General features: G+C 41.5%; 1 protein-coding gene across 3 annotated transcripts in view; it reads left to right on the top strand.

Moving 5' to 3' along the window:
- LOC135203537 (trifunctional purine biosynthetic protein adenosine-3-like) overlaps positions 1-22,954 on the top strand; it is a 30,387-nt gene extending 7,433 nt beyond the window's left edge. For 2 of the 3 annotated variants that reach the window (XM_064233268.1, XM_064233269.1), the window contains exons 7-19: positions 70-200; positions 1,360-1,483; positions 2,479-2,698; positions 5,573-5,792; positions 6,096-6,294; positions 7,231-7,479; positions 7,856-8,059; positions 16,584-16,727; positions 16,924-17,063; positions 17,232-17,348; positions 17,866-18,123; positions 18,397-18,512; positions 22,268-22,954. In XM_064233268.1, the coding sequence (XP_064089338.1) occupies positions 70-200; positions 1,360-1,483; positions 2,479-2,698; positions 5,573-5,792; positions 6,096-6,294; positions 7,231-7,479; positions 7,856-8,059; positions 16,584-16,727; positions 16,924-17,063; positions 17,232-17,348; positions 17,866-18,123; positions 18,397-18,512; positions 22,268-22,334 (2,189 nt within the window). In that variant the 3' untranslated portion in view covers positions 22,335-22,954. The remainder of the gene's footprint in view (positions 1-69; positions 201-1,359; positions 1,484-2,478; positions 2,699-5,572; positions 5,793-6,095; positions 6,295-7,230; positions 7,480-7,855; positions 8,060-16,583; positions 16,728-16,923; positions 17,064-17,231; positions 17,349-17,865; positions 18,124-18,396; positions 18,513-22,267) is intronic. The other variant, XM_064233267.1, reaches the window with a different exon arrangement.
- Positions 22,955-23,344: the final 390 nt, after the last annotated feature.

The raw sequence follows: 23,344 nt of genomic DNA, 5'->3' as shown, positions 1-23,344 counted from the left end.
AGTTTCCTTGTGTATTGTATATGAAGACTGCCTGTACATGGTAAAATGACATGCTATCTCCTTTTCCAGGGGTCTTATATGCAGGGTTAATGCTAACATCGTCTGGCCCTCAAGTATTGGAATTTAACTGTCGCTTTGGGGATCCTGAAACTCAAGTTCTGCTTCCTCTTTTGCGTACCGATCTTTTTGAAGTGGTTAAGGTAACTTAATACTTTGTACGAGATCTGTGTTATTAGTCTTAATTCCTCTGCTTCTTTAACTCTTAAAATGTTAATATTATGTAACCATATATACCAACAAGTCAAAACAAATAATAGAAGGCTACCTAAAATTCTTGGAAGAGGATGAACAGATATGCTTTATGCTATCCTTAATTTATGAAATCTATAGTACAGTAATTAGTATGGAGAGGACATTCAAGATTCTGCATTTTGAAAATTCCAGATAACATTTGTGGGCACCCATCGTTTATGTCTGGTTGTTGGCCTTACAGGTAGCAATGGTGAATTCGGGTTATGTAAGGTTTGAGCACCCTAATGGATCTTTCACTTATCAATAAAGTGCTTTGCAGATCGTGAACAGAGATCCTTAGAATGATGTTCATGGCAGTATACAAGAGAATTAGTTGCAAGATTTAAACTTTGATCTATTTCCATTTTATTACAGACTGGTTGACATTAATGTCATGAATACAATGGTTACCCTGTGACCAGCATAATAGGATGCTGTAAAATACGTGTGTCACAAATGTGTTTCAGTTCCTTGATCACAGTTAAAACATTTGAGGGACCCAGTCTTGCTTAAAGAGAGGCAAGCTATGGTTAAGCTAAGTACTCCACATTCTGGAATTGGCCTCGGAAACAAAGCCAGAACATAGAGTCTTAGTGAAAGACTATTTTGAAATACTCATTAAACTTATGGACATTACAAGAGGAATTAGGTTACGCATCTTTCTTAGATATTCTGCAATCATTGGACTTGTTTTCTAGCTATATGAAACCGAATAGAGATTGTAAATAGAAAATGCTAAAAATATTTCACCAAGTAATTGTTTGTAATCAGAATATGTACTGTACTGTATACTAATTTTTTTCTAATGACACTGTAATCGTTAAGTGCCATTTTATTGTGTGCATTGTACTTGTAACTGGAAATACTACCTGTGAGTTAGTGATGTTAGTAATTATTAAGTACGTATTTAATTTTCCACGTGTATCTCCTGAGGTAGAAAGCAATGTACCAATAGCTTATAATGTAATATGAAATATGTTAATATAACTACTTAAGTATTGAGTTAAACCCTCCTCTATAAGTCTAATTGATAGACTTTTTCTAACTAGTTATACTAACCTTTTTCAGAGTTGTGTTGATGGCAGGTTATCAAACTTGAATGTGGAATTTGACGAAAAAAGTAGCTGCGTGACGATCTGTGTTGTCAGTGGGGGATATCCAGGATCATACCCTAAAGGAAAGAGAATAACAGGTATGAATACTGTACATGTTTAAATTTTGATTGTGTATAATTGAGTAAATTTTATAAATTAACAATTAAATCAATGACACCACCAAAATGAGGAGGAAAATGGATGTACAAAAGAATATACCCTTGTGAATAATGCTTTTTAGCGGTCATTAGTACTACAAATAGTATTGCCATTCCTCAACCATCAATCTTTATCAGTCAAAGTGGAGCAAGTTTGTCAGTTGGTGTAGCGAGAGGGACATTGATTCACTCAGTGCGTCTATCCTTGTGACTTTATTTCTTCATCTCCATCACCTAAGGAATTTTCATAATATAAAACTGATTTTTCCATACAAACCTATTAATTATAAAGTAATACTCGACTCACAACCCCCCTTTTTCTGTCATTAATTACATGCAGTATGTTACATTTCTAGGGGTATTCGGCAGCATGATTTATGGGTAATTATAACTGATGGGTTTTATGAAAAAAAAAGTTTTTAGGAAAAAAATGTGCATTATTTTGTCTTGTATACAACTGAAATATAGCTGAAAACATATAGGTAATAAAACATGAAATAAGAGTGACACTAAAACAGCTTTGGTTAGGGAGAACTGAAACTTTACAGATTTATTGTAAATACCGCTGGCAAGATATGAAAGAAAAAAGTGAAGAAAAAAAATTGTGCTGTTTGATTGCCATAAATTACCAATAATATGCATTTTTTCATAACTGTACTTGTCCAATGACATTTTAACTCAAATAAATTATAAGCTTGATCAGATTTGCTGTATTCCAAATTTGCTCATAAAATTTTGATGCAAAAAGTTTTGAAGATAGCTACTAACTAGGAAATTATGGGTACTTTCTTGAAAATGAAGGCTAATATGATTTGCTATGTGTAGTGTAATATAATTTGTTACTTCATACACTCTTCATATCAAAATAAATTTTCTGATTATATTCCTTTTAACATTATTACCCTCCAAAATATGATATATTTTTCTCATTTTAGGCGTTGAGGAGGTGAGCAAAGAAGAGGGGGTGAGAGTGTACCAGGCAGGAACAAAAATGGAACATGGAAATCTTGTCACCTCAGGAGGGAGGGTACTTGCTGTGACTGTTACCGAGTCATCTTTAGCCTCTGCTGCTTCGAAAGCAACAGAAGCTGCCTCTAGAATTGCCTTTGAGGGAGCCTTCTTCCGGAAGGACATTGCTGCCAAGGCTGTCACTAGGTTAGCTTAACTAATTTCTAAATTTTTGTCTTTAAGTTTATTTGATAATTTTTACCTAAATCCAGGTCATTTTAATTTCAGACAAAGTATTACAAAAGTATTAGCATATATGATCTTCACGGTTCGTACAAGCCTAAATCTCAAAATGTTATTAAATTATGGTAACCAATGCTCAAAAATTTGTATTAGCTCTTCCTTTATTTCCAGGCTTTGTCACATCAGTTTATCATTTTTTCCATAAAAAATATCACATTATTCATATTATTGTTTGTATCAGTGCCAATAAATGTTTCTTCAGTTTTACATTACTTTTACTTTTCACTCGGTGCAGTATCTTAAGTTCATATATAGGGAATCATTACTATAAAGCTTAATACATATTCTCACCTCTTACCTTGAAAGTTGGAAGAGAAGAGCTGAGGTTGCATTACACTTTATCACTAAAAGGCTCCTGTAAGAATCCAACTCTTAAGGCTCATCATGAATGGTACAAGAGCCTATAAACCTCTCTAGACAACCTAGCACTAAAGACTGGTTATTGCAGTAGTACCAATATGCAGTAAATATACCTCGCTGTCCAACTTCTCCGTTCCAGAGGTCCTTTATTCCTTGCACCATTGGACTACGGAACAGCCTCCCAGAGGAAGTCGTGCAATTGGAACTAAAGAAGTTCAAGCGAAGGTGAAATGTTTTCCCTTTACTTCCTCTTACTTCTTCCTAATGAACACCTTAATATTCTTTGGAAGGTTGAATTACAAGTCAATGGACCCTTTGGTGGACTTGTTCCATATGAATAGGTTTTACTTACTGAATAATAATAATACATACTATCCAGGAAGAGATTCACTAAATCGATTATTGCACCATTCTAAAATAGCTTTTCCTTGAAGATTATCTTTGTACTATTTACTATGATGAAAATAATTTAGAAAGAGAAGAAAACTTATCAGTCTGTCTGACAATCAGGAAATTGGGATTGACGTAATGTTGTACATCATGGTAGCACATGCTCATCCAAACTACTTGTAACTATAGAGCATTATAAAATTAATTCCAATTCTGAACCTGGCACACAGATCTAAGGAGAAAGAATTTTCCTTAATTCAAATGATGAAAATGCTTTGGAGTCGATGAATTTCATTTTTTGATTCAAAGGCCCAAGAATGACAACTGTTTCATTCTGGGACTTTGGAAATGGTACAGTATGCACGATCAAAATATGTAGCTGTACCAGTTGAAATGGTAAATACCTCATTTATATCAAGTTTCTTCATTGTGATATGAAGAAATACATATGGCTGTATACCTTGAAGGAAGCTGCAGGGTGGATGGTCTTTCCCTTCGAATAAGTAGACACAGGTGGTTTTAGAAAGACATAACGTTGAGCATACGTGATTTCACCAACAATTTAAAAAAGAAGTGGTTTCTATCAGTGGAGCACATGTTCATGCTCTGGCCTTTGTAATCAGCTGCAGACACAACGCCCAGAGAAGTCTGTTTTTGATATTCGTCGGATGAGGGTGATACTGCAAAGCAAAGTTTTCAAAGTAATTTAGTTTTCACTACAGAATCATCAAATTTGTTTGGATTATTCTTCTATCCTCTCTTTAATATTTTCATTATAATGTAAGTATTAATTTTAAGCTTTTGCATTTTACACTGGCCATGTTCTTGTTCTCTACTATTTCTTGATCCATCAGGTAGCGAGTGGCCTTCTTGGCCACATTCGTTCATATATCTACACACATTACTGTATTGGTGCAACCTGTTACAGATCTTTCATACCATTATTGGAATGTTGCTTTCCAGTGTGGACTTCAGCAGTCTATTTAGAAAGTTTTTATCTTTAGACAAAACTGCATACAATGGCGTTTTTCTTTTTCCAGCATTAGTTATGTTTAAGACTATCAATGATAATTTTAAAACTACATATATAGAACTGTGACTGAAACTGGAGAAAAGCTACCATACGACTGGAATGGTAGCTGTAGACTAGAACAGCGACTGTAATATTGTGTAACACACTGAAATTGGGGAAATATCTGTCAGTGTAAATGAAGTTGATGTCAATAGGCCAAAAAGTGTGAAATACTAATTCATTGCACTATTTAAATTATCTTACCATTTCTGGCTTATACATACGTATTGCTGTTTAATTTTTCATATATGTATGCTAATCCATGTGGGTACAACATATTTACATTAACTGTACACTGCACAGCAATATTCAGTTTTCATTTAAGGACATCCTTTGGGCAGGACTTGTGAGTCTCCATGTGACTCCAGGGTCTCGCCACCCCATGGAACTGAATGTTCTAAAGATTTCAGTCTCCACATATCCTGTTTGTGGAGTACAGGCAGTCCCCGGGTTACGACGGGGGTTCCGTTCTTGAGACGTCGTAAGCCGAAAATTGTCATAAGCCGGAACGTCGTCAAAAATCCTAAGAAAATCTTAATTTTAATGCTTTGGGTCCATTCAAAATTATGTAAAATGCATTCTTATTGCATTTTTCATCACAAAAACCTTCAAATATTGAATATTTTGAATTTTTGGCATCATATTTCTTCTGCCAGATCAGCATTGTAGGCGCTGTAACCCTGGAAATAATTTTTGATGAATATAATTGAAAAGCGCCTCAACCTTAGAACATCGTAAGCCGAACCCGTCGTAACCCGGGGACTGCCTGTACATAATTGCATTCCATTGTATTCAAGTTTATGAACATTCCTCTAGATTCATATTTTATATAAACATGATAATTGAGTAGTATATGCATTGTCATTTCTGTATAAAATATTTATATGTGTTTTTGCAATCACATGAACTAGTGATGTAAAAGACGAATGAAGAAATTTACTGCATCTCTACCATAGGTCCACTATTGGTCAGGGAGTCACTTACAAGAACAGCGGTGTCGACATCGCTGCTGGGGATGCATTGGTTGCTGCCATTAAAGACGTAGCAAAGTCCACCTCTCGTGCTGGTGTGATAGGTGGCTTGGGGTCTTTTGGCGGGATATTTGATATGCACGCCTCCGGTTATAAAGACCCCCTGCTGATTTCTGGGACAGATGGCGTTGGTACAAAACTTAAGGTGAGATTGTTTTTCATTTTATAATTAACTGTTGTAACATGGCTTGGGATAATTAATATTAACAGTAATTTTGTTGCTAATTTAGCTGAAGGTTTGCTGTGGCAGCTTATAGTTTCCTTTTGATGCTTTACAAAAATGGCATGAAATCTGTTATAATAGCTCTCATGCTGTCTAGCAAATATACCTAGACAATTAAGCAAAATAGAATTCTGCAGTAAAATAGGGTTTTGTTGACATAATGAAGCTTGAAACTTTAGGTGTTATAGTATTTGCCTTTGGCATGCAACAAGTCGTACATTTCAGGTGGCACAGGCGGCCGGTATACACAGTACAGTAGGACAAGATCTTGTAGCCATGTGTGTCAATGATGTCTTAGCCCACGGAGCAGAACCTTTATTTTTCCTAGATTACTTTGCTACTGGACGTTTGGATGTGGGAGTTGCTGCTTCTGTTGTGAGAGGTGTAGCTGAAGGATGCCTTTTGGCTGGATGTGCACTAATAGGTAAGTTCTAGTCTCCCGTTGCATTAATAGTGAAACAGTGTCCAGTATATATTTTCTTGCCTAGTTATTCAAAAGAAATGTAGAATTCATTCAAGAAATTGCAGTTAAAGAGAGATTCATGAGAATATCTTAGGCTCCGATATATAAGCAGATATTCAGAGTTGGGGGTTATAGAAGCCTATCTTACCAAGATATAATCATGGCAATAGTTCTGGCAGTATTTGCTGCTGTATAAAGCTGTAAATATTGTTAGTATTTTATTCACGTAGTAAATAGTTCAGTCTCTTCTATACACACCGAGTCATCCACATATATTGTAGCTACATGTAACTGTTGAAATTGATAATTATACAGTAGGCAGATTTAATAAAGAGCTACTAACAGCATTCATAATTTATTATCTGAAGGAATTGTTTTTCCTTCTCCCTACTTTGTGTAAGACTCACCATTATCAATAGCCTTTTAGTTAAAGGACTCCATCAAATTATATCTTGCCAATCTCCATCTTTAATACTGTAACCGACTTTCCCATTAAGAGATAGTTTGATGGATGGTTTAACCCTTTATCTCTTATAGGTGATATTCTTTTATCCAGTGGTTTAAGATCAATGTACTTAACCCATTAGATCACTTATGATGCACTATGTGATATCCAAAATCCCTTCCCGAGTCATCTCACTTTTGATGGTCTACTGTCATTTTTGGCAATTCTGACTTTTTCATTTTGACCCTTTGCTTTGTTTGCTGGTTTTCTTTAACCATATTGCAGAAATGTACAAGCATTTTGCACTACACCTCCACAAGAATGAGTACCAGAGTATCATAGCTTGAACTGTGTCCTAATAGACAGTGGACAAGTGAAGTATTGCTCCTGACTATGGGACAGATAGGACTCGCAAAGACCTGGTGACTGAAAGAGTAAATTTCTTTTTTCAGGTGGTGAGACAGCAGAGATGCCAGGAATGTATGCTCCTGGCGAGTATGACTTAGCTGGATTCACTGTTGGTGCTGTAGAGAGGCAGAAACTACTCCCTAGGAGGGATTCCATTGTCGCTGGAGATGTTCTCCTAGGTCTAGAGTCATCAGGATTACACAGTAATGGTTTTAGCCTTGTGAGACGTATTGTCGATTCTGATGGGTTGCAATATGATGATCCTGCTCCTTTCTGCTCCAACTCCTCTCTAGGTATTATCAAATTCATTTTGTTAGTAGGTATTCATTTCAGACTGCATTTGACATTGTTAAAGTAAGTCATTATTTATCCATTTAAATAAGGACACAAAGCTATTTCATTGTTTATCAAGTGGCTTTGTCTATAGTACAGGATGTATTTTCTGACTGACATTTATTTTGGTTTCTATCCCATACAAAATGTAAGATAGACTTGTTGATGATTATTTGAGGGGTTTTCCATGTTTTCTTAATGTCTGAATAGCCTACTACCCGCTCGTTGATTTTTCTTCAAATTGCATAGTTAGTACCATACTAATTTCTTATATAAAACCCTATTATATACATAATATGATTTATACAATTTTTTTTATTTCTTTGGTACTTTCAGGATCTGAATTGCTGAAGCCTACAAAAATCTATGTCAAAGCTGTTCTTTCTGCCATGCAGAGTGGCCTTGTAAAGGCTGCAGCTCATATAACAGGTGGTGGTTTGACAGAAAACTTACCCAGGGTCATGCCTGACCATTTGGCTGCAAATTTACAAGCACAGTCATGGAACATGCCAAAAGTTTTTCATTGGCTTGCAGCACACGGTAAGTATTATGCACTACAGTAGATTCACACCAACCGTGCATCTGCTGTCTAGGCCAGTCCCTTCGATGCTCCTGATTGGCTGTTGATAAGCCAATCACAGGGCTAGAAACTCTGTCTCTCTTGAGAGTTCACATAGGCAGGATGTATATTCCACCTCTCCTGAGGGATACTTTTCAAAGACGTATCCCTCAGGGGAGGTCGAACGAGAGTTCCCAGCCTTGCGATTTGCTTACCAACAGCCAATCAGGAGCGTCGTAAGGGACTAGCCTAGACATCAAATGCACGGTTGATGTGAATCTGCTATAGCAATGTGCAAATGGCTCACGAGTTTTTCTTGGGTTCGCACTACTTTTTTTTTTTTTTTATTATTAAATCTCTCTGCTAATCAAAACTGTTAACCAGAATTATTCAATTTTCTGCTGATTAACAGGATTATGATAGATTTGTTCAGCTACCTTTTCAGACGCAGGAACATTTTGAGGATTAATCTCGTAAAATAAATTATTATTAAGTAGAGTTTAGCTCAGTATTGAATGTTTACATTTAGACTTTACTATAAGGTCTTACATATCAAATTTAGCTGTTATCAGAAGGCAAGACCCCAATTATTTGTTGCTGATGCATAATCCTAAATTAAAACATCTGTTAGACAAGGAAAGTCCAATGAAGCACTCTAGATAGAAAAGGATACAATTTTGAAAACATTTTGGAATTCATTTTTGTTGGTTTTAACTTCATTCACCTTCCTTGTAAATTGGAAACTTTTCGAAACTTTATGATTTCCAGTGGGTTGTTTAAATGCTGGAACCAACACAAAGAAAGGCAGACAGACAGGCTTTGTTACAGATGCTGAATGTTGAGAGGGTGAGAGAGAGCAAGCAGAAATGTTTTGCATGTATGTTACAGCTAGTCCTGGCATTTTTTTTTTAATGAAGAGGTATTTATGACCCAAGTTTCTGGAGCATGTTTATCATAAGAAGTTTCTCATATTGTTGGTGTTTTGGTTCAAGAAACGAACTGAAGATTTACCTTCTTCATGGGCATATTGGAATATAAAATTGTTCCGACACGGCATACAAACCTTCGGTCCTTTTACAATAGGAAGGTACTAGCGGCAGCTGGATAGGTCGTAAGCTTTCGAACAAGGGGTTCGGTAGTTAACTGCTTGTCCGACAGGCGCGCGCGCGCGACTGGGAGGTAAACAAATCACTTTTGCTTTCGGCCTGCTGGCGTGTGGACGTGTATCATCGCTCTCTGCCCGCTTCATCGTCGTTTGCTTTCGCATGATTGTGTTTTTCTTTTTCTAATTATCTAGTGAAACTGAATTGTAAGTACAATCATTTCATTGAATTCTTTGTGAATTAAGGATCTTGGTGTCACCACGCCCTCCGATTACCCGAGTGCCGGGACTGAAGGGCGTAAGTGCGGGAATTCATTTTCCCAGAAATGATCCTCGTATTGTGTATGCTCGGTGCCGAGGGCGGGAGCACTCGCTCCGAGCGTAGATTGGGTTGGAAATGTGTAGATGAAAATCGTAAGTAAGTGCTCTTTTCATTTATATTTTTTTGACCTGTATGCCCGTTGCCGAACGAATGCGCTCGGCACGGAAACTTATTTAGTATGGAAGTGGAATCGCAAGTACAGTATTCTTTTTCATTTTCATATATTATTTTGATTGTAGCAATACTCATTTTGGATCAGTTTCCGAGCTTACCCGGAAATTGATCCTTCCCCCTTTTTATTTTGAATGAAGTGAAATCGCAAGTGCAGTTCTTTTTCATTTTCATTTTTTATTGAGATTGCATTGTTTACTGGGATCAATGTTTCTGCTATTCCCGGGAATTGATCCTTCCCCTTTTTATTGTATGAAGTGAAATCGCAAGCGCAGTAGTCTTTTCATTTTCATATATTTTTTGATTGCATCAATTCATTATGGATCAAGGTTTCCAGAAACCTTGATCCATAAAGGTAAGGAATTGATCCTTTCACCCTTGCGCTCGGTACCTAGGGCGCAAATGCGCTCGATCCGAGCCCTTATTCATTGTGAAGTGAATCGTATGCAAGATGCATTTTCATTTTATCCCTTATTTTTGATTGCATCAATATTTATTGGTTCAAGTTCCGCTCAGTCAGGGAATTGATCCTTATGCCCTTGCATTCGGGCCGATGGCACGATTGCTCTCGGGCTCTTATATTGTTGTTGGGTACATGGGTACTGTGCGGGGGTGGGGAACGAGAAACCCCCCCCCGCTCAACTCCCACAGTGGCCCTTCCCCTTGGGGGGGGGGAGGTTATCGGCGTTCTTCTCCTCGCCCGATCCGTCGAGCGCGGGGGAGGGCGCTCGGTGCCCGATGTACAATTGTATTAGGGGTCTTCCACTCGTTCGGAGAGGGCTCACCCCCCCGCGCGAGGGGACTTCCCCCCCACTAATCGCTACTACTGTTATTTCCGCAGGTGCTACTGCCACGAGGGTGGACCTTGGTGAGGTATGGGCGTCCTTCCATTTGCAGGGCGTGCTAGTGTCCAGGGGCTGCGGTTCTATGTCTGGGCCTACTGCGGTCACCCATGGAGTAGTGACCACGCAACCAGGTGACGACGTCCCTCCTCACCTGGTGTACTCGCCTCACGTGGTGACAGTCTTGCCTACAGCCGCTGTGAAGTGCCGTTCGCCGTACCGAGAGGGGGGCGTGCCGCCGCCGCTCGTGGTTGCCGCGCTGCAGCGACCACACTTCCGCTGCCCTAGAGCTCGCCCCTGGACCTGCCGCCAGTACCAGGATGTTGCTGGCTGCTGCTCCACTTCCTGTGTTTCCGGTGCTGCCTGCCGTACCTGCCGATTCTGGGCTGACTGTCCATGCAGTTGCTGCGCTGGCTGTCCCTGTCGTTGCTGCGCTGGCTGTCCCTGCCGTTGCTGCGCTGGCTGTCCCTACCGATGCTGTGCTGGCTGTGCCTGCTGTTTCTGAGATGCCCATACCTGCTGATGTCGTCCCTGTTCGTGGTGGTACTACCCCAGACTTTGGTCTGTCTGTACAGGTGCGTCCGGGCCCTGTGGCTTCGGCTACAGCAGCCCCGGCTCCGCCCTGGATAACAGATCTTACGTCTGTCCTGAGGAAGCTGACGAAGAAGAGGAGGAAGGTGTCGTCGTCGTCGTCTTCATCTTCTTCATCGTCGTCGGCTGCCGCCTCTTCCCCTTTGACTTCTAAGGCTTCACAGCCGAGGAAGAAGAAGGTTGCCTCCTCCCTCCTAAGAAGTCTCCCTCGGGAGCTTCTCGGGACCCGTCTCACCTCGGTGGGACGGGAGGGTTCCTTCCGCTGGTCCTCCTGCTCCTTCGGGAGCGGGGCCCGTCTCTTCTTCCGCAAGGAAGACGACTACGGGGACCAGAGGGGTACCGGCTAACACCGGTACTTCCTCGCCTGGTGTCAGTGGTTCTGCCACTGCATCAGGGTCCGTCTCGGCCTCTCGTTCGCGGGAGGTACCGAGTGTACGGTCGCCTACAGCGACCGTGCAGCCAGGAACCAGACCTCTGAGTCCGCTCAGCGTCAGGTTCACGGCACGGGGCGGAAGACTGGTGACAGCCGCTTATGCGACTCTCACCAGACCAGCTCTCACTCTCGCGGCGAACAGCTGGCTACCCGGGGACGTGACGGTCCACGACCGACCACGGGCTGAGGCTGGGAAGAGGTCCTCCCGTTCGCCGGTGCCAGCCACGGCTGGAACCAGCGACGTGACGTGCCGTGCCGTGAGGACAAGCACCGGTCTCACTGTGACAGTGGAGCCTGCAGGTCGCTCTCACAGAAAGCGACCGGGTACGGCAACCAGCACCAGCTCTTCTGATACTCGAGATCGGGGCCGCTGTGCTCAGTCCAGCCGTTCTCCACAGGAGACGGTTCGACCAGGCCTGCAGCTCGATCGCCACCGCGGGTTTCAAAGCCTGCTGGTGCTGCCAGCGAGCAATGAGGGAGCGTCAGGTCTGCCTCTCCCGTACCTTCAACCTCCTCGGGTTACACCGGGAGGAGCGAGGTATTGAGGAGTGATCGTGAGGGGTGCGCCCCTCATGATCCCACCACAACGCCCTACGTGCCAGGCACGGTTCTGGGACCGGCCAGGACGTATGCGCAAGTGGATGGGGAAGACCGAGAGGGCTGTCGCTGTTCCCCCTTCTTAGGAGGAAGGTTCTCGGAAATGCTCTTGTTCGAAGGGCTTAACGGTCCCACTCTGCAAGATGCTGTGACTTCCGAGATCCAGAGGGACTTTGTCGAGGTTACGGCGCTGATTCGTCAGCACAATGATCTCGGGGAAGGATCACCGCTCCCACCAGCAGAGCCACGTCTCGGCTCGAGTCGTTTTGGGGCCCGAGAGGGAACCCAAATCGACGGTGGGTCTGCCGCGATCGGAGCTTGCCGACTGGGTTGAACCAGGTAGTCTCTCGTCTCCGGACAAGAAGGCTCTCTCAGTTCTGGACGGTCGAACAAGCTACTTCACCTCCTCTACTGCGACAGAGGCGTTTCTACGTGTCTTCGGACACCGTATTTAAATACCCCTTCGGTCCTCCTGAGGTTTCGACCTCGACGAGGACTGGAATGAGTCGGAGCGGTATCGGCTCTCTCCTGTCAAGTGTCGATTAACCCCACCCAGACGACGTTCACAGTGGAAGGACGGCGTTCCCCCTCACCTGCTGCCGGAAGTGGGGGGGTGCCTGGCCAGCCATTGGGCAACTTGGCAGCGCCACGGCGCCGAGACCTGGATTGTAGATGTCCTTCGGGAGGGAGATCTATTAACCTTCGAATCTCGGTCACCCCTCACCTCCAACCCGGTCCAACAGCAGGCGTACGTTCCAGGGGCATCGAAGGACGTAGCATTGAGACAGGAGATCAAGACCATGCTGAGCAAGAGAGCTGTAGAAATCGGCACGGATCAGTCACCGGGCTTTTACAGCCGACTCTTCCTGGTGGAAAAGTCTACGAGAGGCTGGCGCCCGGTGATAGATCTCTCTCCCCTGAACCGGTTGGTTCGCCAGACCCGGTTCACGATGCTCGACTCTATCAGGGAGAACGATTACATGCTTTCAGTGGACTTGAAGGATGCGTATTTACAAATACCCATTCATCAGTCCTCCAGAAAGTACCTCCGCTTCATCCTCGACGGGACGGTGTACCAGCTCAGCACGTTGCTTCGGTCTCTCAACCGCCCCACAGGTGTTCACGCGAGTGTTCACTCTGGTGTCTGCTTGGGCCCATTCGCACGGGATACGTCTGATGGGGTATCTCGACGATTGGTTAGTCCTGGCGAGCTACCGCTCGCAGTTGCTACAGGACAGGGATCGACTGCTCGAGTTCTGTCGCGATCTGGGGATCGTTCTGAACTTCGAAAAGTCCGATCTCGAGCACAAGCAGAGGATGAAGTACCTGGGTATGCGGATCGACACGGTAGCAGGGCGAGTCTTCCCCGCAGACTCGCGGATCAGCAGATTCAGGGAGGCAGCCAACCAGTTCCTGTCTCGGCAGGAACAGGTAGCTCAGCGATGGCAAGTCGTGATCGGACACCTGTCGTCACTCGGGAAGCCAGTCCCTAACGGGCGTCTTCACCTGCGGTCTCTTCAGGGAGACTGAAGGAGAGTTGGTCACAGGCGACGGATCCCCCAAGCTTTCCATTGTCACGGACACAGGAGGTGAGGCAGGACCTAGCCGGGTGACTGGACGACAGGAACCCCTTAAGAGGAGTGCCTCTGCGCACTCTCCCCCCGGGACATGCAGCTGCTCTCAGACGCATCGACCGAGGGATGGGGCGCACACCTGGAAGAGTTGCGGACTTCAGGAGTGTGGTACGAGAACGACAAGCACCTTCACATCAATGTACTGAAACTCAAGGCAGCGTTCCTCGCTCTCCAAGAGTTCCAGGACCGCTTGATGGGACACTCAGTGGTGTTGATGTACGTCAACACCACGGTGGTGGCTTACGTCAACAAACAGGGGGGGCCTAGTGTCTCTCCCGTTGTATCAGTTGACTCGGCAGGTGCACGAGTGGGCCGAGGCGCACTCAATAGAGCTGTCGGCACGCTACATTCCAGGGAAGGAATGTAGTAGCAGACACGCTCAGCCGTCGGGATCAGGTGATAGGGACCGAATGGTCTCTACACCAGGACGTGGCGGAAAGGCTCTTCGACCTGTGGCGGCGACCAGTCGAGGATCTGTTCGCCATCCGGCACAACAGGAAGCTCCAGGTGTTCTTCTCGGCCGTGCCGGATCCATGGGCAGCTGCAGAGGACGCTCTTCAACACCCGTGGGACGACCTCTTCGCCTATGCCTTTCCCCCGTTCAGCCTGATTCGCAAGGTGATCAGTCGAGCACTGGTCATCCCGAATCTCAGGATGATCCTGATGGCTCCCAAATGGCCACAGGCCATTTGGTATCCGGACCTGCTGGCTCTTCTCGCAAGAGAACCGAGAGAAATTCCCCATTGGCACAACCTTCTCGCCCAGCCACACGTCGAGCGGTACCACCGAGCAGTCCAGTCCCTACGTCTTCACGGCTGGCTGTTATCCACCATCTCTTGCGAACGAGAAGCTTTTTTCGTAGCGCAGCAACAGAGATGGCTGGAAACGTCCGTCAGTCCTCTGCAGCTGTGTACCAGGGGAAGTCGGCCGTCTTCTGTGGTGTCGTAGACGGGGCCTATCTCCTCTCAGAGCCACTCTTCAGCAGGTAGCGGTTTTCCTCGTTTTTCTTCGCCGAGGAAGCTCCTCTAAGTTCCCACAGTCAAAGGATACAGAGCCGCCTTGACGCTCGTCCTGAAACTGACGGGATTGGACATCTCGAACTCGTTCGAGATCTCCTTGCTTAAGAGCAGCCTCCAAAGGTCTTGCCAACCCAGGGAACTCACAAGACCCTCTTCTTGCTGAACCTGGCATCGGCGAAGAGAGTACGGGAACTTCATGCAGATAATGATGTGGATGAGATGCTGCTTTGTCCTGGAGGACGCTACGGCGCTATCTGAAGAGAACTCGACACCTCGGGCCTGAGTGTCGACGCCTCTTCGTTAGCAACGGGGTCACCAAGAAAGAAGTATCAAGAACACACTTTCGTCCTGGCTGCGTGAGGTCTTCAGGAGGGCGTATGAGGCTGATGGTAGTGACGACATCCGTACGTCCCGTCCGAGAGCTCACGAAGTCAGAAGTATTGGCCCCTCGTTGGCGTTTCGTAAGAACTTCTCCGTGGCGCAGGTATGGAAGGCAGGGGTCTGGTACAACCAGACTACCGGCACCTTCCTTATACCTCTTGGATATTGCCCATAGGTCCTTGGATCGGTTTCCTTAGGACCCGTGGTGGCTGCTCAACACGTCGTCTAGCTAACCCAGACCCTAGCAGGCTGAACAGCATCGAGTCCTGGTGTGACTGTATGAATAGATAGTGAATGAGAAAGTGACTGGCTTCTCTTTCTATCTTTTTCTACCCCTCTACCTGTGGGTAGAGGGATACGGTCATTACCCTGCTGGATAAGGACGAGATGCCGGTGAGCTATATGACAGAGCCCCATCCTATCCCTTTCACTAGGGATAGGAGCAGAATATCCACCACTTCCTTCTACAAGGGGGGGAAGTGGATGCCTACAAGAGTCAAAACCATGACTTTATCTTTGCTCCTGTACAGGAACAAGTTCTTACATTGCTGGTACGAAGAGATACGCTTGCCTCTCTCTTAGTACTCGGTCCAGAGGTCTGACCATTGATCCTGCGGTGCACACCCCGATCAATCGGACAGAGGCTTGGATCCCTCCCTCGCTCTTACGACCAGGGAGGCTTCCAAGGTTGGGCGAACACCAGTCTGTTCACAAAAGACTCAGATTCCACCCACCAAGAAGTGAGTCTTCCTATTGTAAAAGGACCGAAGGTTTGTATGCCGTGTCGGAACAAATGACAATTTGTCCAAAATTGCATTTTTCCTAACTATACAAACCTGAGGTCCTTTTACAATAGGAAGGTACTAGCGGCAGCTGGATAGGTCGTAAGCTTTCGAACAAGGGGTTCGGTAGTTAACTGCTTGTCCGACAGGCGCGCGCGCGCGACTGGGAGGTAAACAAATCACTTTTGCTTTTGGCCCAAGCAAAAACTGCAGAGTGAGGGGTGGCATGAGGTGGGGCTATGTGTAAAAGGACCTCAGGTTTGTATAGTTAGGAAAAATGCAATTTTGGACAAATTGTCATTTTAGGCAAAAAGACCAAGCACTGGGACCTATGAATTCATTCAGCGCTCACAGTAATGTTGAAACAACTGTTAGGAGAGGATGGATAGAAATATAAGAGAGAGAATCTGAACAGATGTACAGTACAAGGAATGAAAGGGGATGCAGTTAGGGCCCAAAGGGATGCTGCAAAGAATCTTAAGGAGTGCTTGCATTGCACCATGTGAGATGCACTGATGGCACCACCCCATTACAGGGTTCATGGGCATATTGTATTTACGTATACAAAATCGAGTGTCTTAAGTTTCATTTCCAATTTTCTTTCTATTCTTGAGAAGTGGTATTTTTGCAGGTATAACCAGTTCTGAAATGGCAAAGACTTTCAACTGTGGCATTGGCATGGTGCTGATAGTGGCTGCTAACGATGTTGCCAAAGTTCAGAAGTTAACCACTGATGAAGCCAAGGTCATTGGAGAACTGCAACCTCTTCAACCAGGTAAATGCCATTGTATTATTCAAGCATACCAGTGCAGCTAAATGCCTTTAAAAGTTGACTTCTGGCTTTGTACCGATTTAGTAACGGTGCTTCTACTAATTATTAATACTCGATGAAACTGAAGTATTAGTGATATTGATATCTATGCAGTGAAGAGAAGGGATATCTTACATTTCCCAAAACTTATTAAATGCAGGTTCTCCCAGAGTTTGCATTAATGGTCTGGAGGAGATCTTCACCAAGGGAACAGCATCAATTAAGGCATGTAGTCCTACACTTAGGACGCAGCGCAAGAGAGTTGCTGTGCTGATTTCAGGGTCGGGGACTAACCTACAGGTAAATGTCAAGTTTTAGTCGGATTCCTTGCTTCAGTGAGTATAAATTTAGACCGATTTAAATTGATGCTAATTTTCCAGTGTTATACCAAAATGTTTAGTACTACTTATGAGGGATTTGTCGGAATTTTAAATCAAATGACATGATAATGAATTTCCTGTATTGCAGGCACTTTTAGATCATACCAGCTCAGGTCTTAGTGCAGCAGAGATTGTTCTAGTTATTAGTAATGTACCTGGTGTACGAGGGCTGCAAAGGGCCCAAGAGGCAGGTGTGCCAACCAAGGTAAGACAAAATGCTTTTGTTTGAAGTTTTTGACTGGTTAGATTCCTGACCATGATGTAAATCACAATGAATTTAAGTACAGACATTACTATTTCAGTTTAATAATGAATCTGCCCTTTTTATATTTCATTTGCAAATTTCTAGGGAATTATGTTAGTCACGTTTGGATAGATGTAAGTCAGGAGGGTAATGGGTCTTGATAAGTCTGCAGTTCGTCAATTTTGTTCCTAAATAAAAATGTTTTGATTTTCTATGTATTACTATATGAAGGGAAATTGCAAAAACCAATAAGTAGAAAAAAGTTACCAATGCAATTTGTTACAGAGGGAGGAACTTTACTTAAGCCAGTCTTTTAAACCCACTTATTAGTTAAAAATAAAAATTTAACAATGTTTTGTATTAGTCTACTGTACTGAATCGGTCAGAAACAGTACCTTGTAGAAAGTTTAATGTCTTTAGTACAATAATTCAGGCCACATTTCCAACGTGATATGTACTGATGATTTATCTTTTGCAGGTCATACCTCACAAAAATTACAAGAGCAGAGAAGAGTTTGATAGCGCCCTAACAGAGGCATTAAAGACTGCAAAAATAGAATTAATTTGCCTGGCAGGATTCATGAGGATTCTAACCGCTGGGTTTGTCAGTACTTGGAATGGTCGTCTCCTCAATATCCATCCGTCCCTTCTGCCTTCCTTCAAAGGGATGCATGCCCAGAAGCAGGCACTGGAAGCTGGTGTCACAATAACAGGCTGTACTGTTCACTTTGTAGCTGTAAGTAAAGCATTTGCTATGTTTTAACAATTTACAAGTTTTTATTTATTGCGAATCAGTACTTTGTAAAAACCTCTTTATAATCATAGGTTTTTCTAAGGCAAATACAGTTTCCTTTATTGTTGATGGACTGGCTAGCCTCCTTTACCGCAAATCCGACTGTTCATTGCTATGTGAGTAATACAAGAAAATCTTGTGACCATCAACATCCCCATGGAAACCACAAGCACTCAAGTGTTTGGAAAATAACGTATAAATTTTTACAATTTTCAGGAAGAGGTTGATGGAGGAGCAATAGTGACACAAGAATCTGTTCCTGTTTTGCCAGGAGACACAGTGGATATTCTTTCTGACAGAATTAAAACAGCTGAGCATAGAGCATTCCCAAGGTTGGTTGAAATTTATCTTTTTTTCTGTGAAAAGGTGTGATGATTTGCCGTAAAGCTACAGCCTTACTAAAATTTCGCAATGGTTAACATTTTATTTACACATTCCTAAGACATATATATATAGCTTTCATACAAAAGCAAAATATATCTGAAAATATGTAGTCTAAACAGGATGCAGGAACTCTTATTAGTTGTTAAAAGTTCTACATCAGCTATTGGGATGTCTAATTATATAAAGCAGTAAAATTACTAGATTTTCATTGAATCTGAGGTATCTAAACCATAGCTGATGGGACACTGATGATGATGTCATCACAGTTAATACTTGAAACAGTATAGTATACAGAACACATCCTAAACTATTCAATTCGTGTAAAATTATAATCCCCTCAGGTTATGAAAATGCAAAGTTTGTGTAGTAATATACATACAGTAGTTTTGTGAATATCCTACCAGAGAGCATTTTGGGAATCTCCTTGTCAAGAAATCCAGTGACTAAATATTCTCCAGCGGTTGATACATCAATTGCACGTTATATGCTTTCGACTAGTCTTACCTAATAGTTCCTACACAGGATTTGTCTAATTTTACTAGATCTCCAGGTTTCCGCATAGGTAAATACCTTTACCCTTAAATTCCGAATGGACGTATTGTACATCAACTAAAATTGTCTGTCGGGTGCCAAGTGGATGTACGGTACGTCGACTACAAAAAGTTTTTTTAACTATTTGCGGAAAAATAGTTATAGGCCTATTTTGCGAAAGATTTTAAATCAGGCCCCTTGAGGGATGCTGGGAGTTAACAGATCACGCTGTTGTCTTGTTACAAGCGTTACCCAGCCGCGCACGCGTGAATTTCTTTCTTCTCGCACTACAAAGCATCAGCGACGCATTGTCGGAGAGCGATTTCTTGATGCATTCATGTTTTGCAGAACTTTTGCTAGTGTTAGCGTATTTGTGACGCAACAGGACGTTTGCAGAGATGTCCCAGTGTCGTCAGGACCGTGAAAGATGTGTATTGCCTGTCGGTAGTGAGCGTGTGAGGCGCATTTTAGATTTGGATGCTGGAGAGGGACCAAGCACCCAAGGTGACCCAGCTTTTCAACGCCGTGTTGTGCGGCCACGTGTGGCCGAAAGGGACCAAGGACCACATCCTGTGGCTTTTACGAACCCTAGGAAGCATCGGGGTGTCCTGAGGGGCATTCATAAACATTTGGGAGGCCTCCAACAAAAGGGCATTGATGAGTACTTATTTTGAAATATTTTCATATAAATCACGATAAGTGCCAAAATTTAAACCTACAGTCAACTTTGACTCGACCGAAATGGTCGAAAAATGCAATTGTAGGCTAAAACACTTACATTCTAGTAATATTCAATTGTTCACCTTCATTTTGCAACAAACGGGAAGTCTCTAGCACAATATTTCGATTTATGGTGAATTTTTGAAAAAACTTTTTCCTTCCCTCTGCGCGTGGTAACTCTGCTGAAAATCTCAGAATTTCTTTAATCACCTTGTCGTAATTTTCGCACCGTTTTCTATTAGGCCTTACATAAAGTGTTATACATGAAAATGTGCGCAATATCATGTAGAATACAATAAAAAATAACTCATGGTTGTAGCTTTTATTAGTTTTGAAATATTTTCATATAAATTACAATAAATAGAAAATATTCGACCTTTGGTCAACTTTAACTCTACCAAAATGGTCGAAAACTGCAATTTTTAATCTGAAACATTTACAGTCTAGTAATATTCAATCAATTACCTTCATTTGCAACAAACGGGAAGTCTCTAGCACAACATTTCGATTTATGGTGAATTTTAGAACAAAACTTTTTTTTACGTCCGCGCGTTACGAATTCATGCATCATTTTGAGATAATATTTTCTCTGTGTTGCTTTGATCGTTTTAAAGTTTGTTATATACCAAAATCATCGCAATTTAGTGTACAATGCAACGAAAAAAATAACTTATTAGCTTTAACTGTTTTGCTCACAGCGCGATTTGTATACAATTATATATGAAATATTTTTGTGTTGTCATATATTCCAATATTTATATATTTCATTTCTGATGGTTGCATACTTAACTTCAGGCAATGAAAAAAAAAATGAGCCAAAAATGAACTCTTAATCTTAAAAACTAAGCGTGCTGTGATTTAAAAAAAAAAACTTTTTTTCCGCTTTTGTAAATAGAGGCTCGGCGTTTAAGGGTTAATGTGATTGCAAGCTTTGCAAATTTCTCTTTTGGCATTCTGGCATCCGCTGTAATTTTAGGCTTGCAGATTAGTGAAACTTAGAGTCAAATACTGCATCATTTTTTGTCTGTGACCATCAAGGAAGTAATGGTCAAATAACCAAGAACAAGTTCTGATTTACAGAGTTGACAAGTGCTTTGTCGGCAATGGTCATAGATTTTAGGGTTGACTATAACCAAGAATATATCATTGATTAGTCACATGCATTCGCAGAAATGCTACCAACTATGTTCTGTAGTTGTTGACAAGCTTCACGGTAAATAATGATTTTAGTGTCTTTTAAGTATTCTGTACAATAATAATATAATAATAATAATAATAATAATAATAATAATAATAATAATAATAATAATAATAATCATAATAATAATAATCATAATAATAATAATAATAATAATAATAATAATAATAATAATATTCTTTCTAAGCCCTCGTGGTATGTAAGAAAAATGAAATTATTTTTGCAAAGATAATCTCTGTTTTCTGTGTAATCTGACAAACGGTAGTGCCAGACGGTCGATAACTAACCGAGATGTGAATTGTGAAGATGATATAGGTTGAGTAAAGTTTTTATTTTAAGCGTTGTGCAATTTCTGTTGGAATACAGCAAACTGGATCTATTATCTGAGACTACTCTATAGAACTTTCAAAATATGGAAGACTCTGGTTTCAGGAAAAAAAATCTTCCAGGGACAAACGAGGGTTGAAATGAAGTTTTGGGGGCATTTGAATTTTACTTTAAACAATGGTATACCAAAGGTTTAGCAATTTCTCTCAGTACAGCATTTATCTGAAATCGCCCTTTGGCATTAAAGGCCTGTACCCTTAAGTGTCATTGCATACATAGGTATATACAAGATGAAATACTTCAAAATGTCATTTTAGTTATATGAAGAAATTCAAAGTACTGACTTTGGTTAACAGAATTTTACTTATAATTTTGAAATTTTGCGCTGAAATCCAAGAATATTGCTTCAGTTTTATTGATTGATTCATTTATTATGTTAAAAATAACATGCATATTACTTTATTTGTTATGTTATATACTTTGACTTAACAAAAAACAATTATTTTTTGTTATGTTACCTATATACTTTGACTTAACAAAAAACAATTATTTTTTGTTGTGTTATATACTTTGACTTAACAAAAAACAATTATTTATTACTTTGTAAGTACAGTTCAATGAAAAGGATAGTCACAGAAAATATGGACTTCCAGAAGTTTTGGCGGGGGGGTTGTTCGACAGCCCCCACTCCTCCGGTACAGGCCTGCATTACTTAGTAACGTGGACATTAATGCAGATACAAGTTTATCTGCAGAATAATAGTAAAGGTCCTGTAATAAACAGCATCACAACTATTTTCTCATAAGTACAAGTCTCACCTAATGAGACTTCCTAAGAAAATTTATTTTGCTGGAAGTATATTTGCAAATTTGAAAATTTAGTATATGCTGTGATATAATGTTCTAACACTGAATTTGTGTATTTCAGGGCAATGGAACTTGTAGCAAGAGGACGAGTTAAACTTGACAAAAATGGCCACTGTGTCAAATCTTAAGTCTTGTTACACTATTCAATTGACTTTAATAGTCATAGGATATATTATTGTGAGTTTCTCATAATTTTTGTGATGTTGCTGCTCAAATTTATTTTTTGGGGTTCCCCTCCTATAATGCAGTAATATCATAAAAAGTGGACAAAGTTTGATATATTGTTACCCCCAGCTAACTTGCAACTTTAATTATTCAACAGCTTTGTTAAAAATACAATGATTAACTACTGTGCTTGGTCATTCTCAAGGTACTTTGTGCTGATATATGAGACTGAATCTTTCTTGATAGTTTTTTAAAGAGTTTATAAAAGTACTGTCAATGGCTAAATACTCTTGATGAATTTGGTTATAAAAAAGATAAAAGTTTTTTTGTCAAGATGGACATAATAAAATCCAAAAATCTGAAACTTATAAAACAACACAGTAGAATCTACACTCTTTCACACACGAAGACTTGAAATTGAAAAATCTGTATACTTGGGAAAATGTTTATTTTCAGCTGTTAAAAGTTTTCATTATATCCAAGAGATTTGGGATTATTTTTGGATATATCAATTTTGTGTGATTTCTATTGCTCAAATGATTTTTTTGTTGAAAAATGTATCACTGACGTTACATGCTTCAATATTTTTTGAGATATACATGTGAAATATGCTGTGGTTTCCTTTTCCCCTCAATACATATTATAGAACTGATGAATTTCCACAGAATGTCTGGCTACACAAGAACGCATCCCGTGGCCTGTAATTTTAACTACTTTCACCTAGTGGTGGTGGATTATAAAGGTCAAAATTAGTAAAGTCCCCTTAACAACAACTAATTATAGGCAAATGGGAAAGGCCCAGGTGAAATGAATTCTAAAAGTGAAGAGGCATCCAGTGCCTGTCAGGTTGTAAATAGGCACAGCCTATGAAAATAACCCTAGACCTAAGGCAACTAAAAACGGCCACAAAGCTAAACGAAAGTAATAACTATCTACGAAAACTTTCCAAGTGGCAGAGTTGCTTCAAGAAAGA

This window comes from Macrobrachium nipponense, chromosome 36 (genome assembly GCF_015104395.2).
Source record: "Macrobrachium nipponense isolate FS-2020 chromosome 36, ASM1510439v2, whole genome shotgun sequence".
Lineage (NCBI taxonomy): Eukaryota > Metazoa > Arthropoda > Malacostraca > Decapoda > Palaemonidae > Macrobrachium > Macrobrachium nipponense.
Note: the sequence above shows the minus strand (reverse complement) of the source record. Positions and strands in the feature narration are given on the sequence as shown.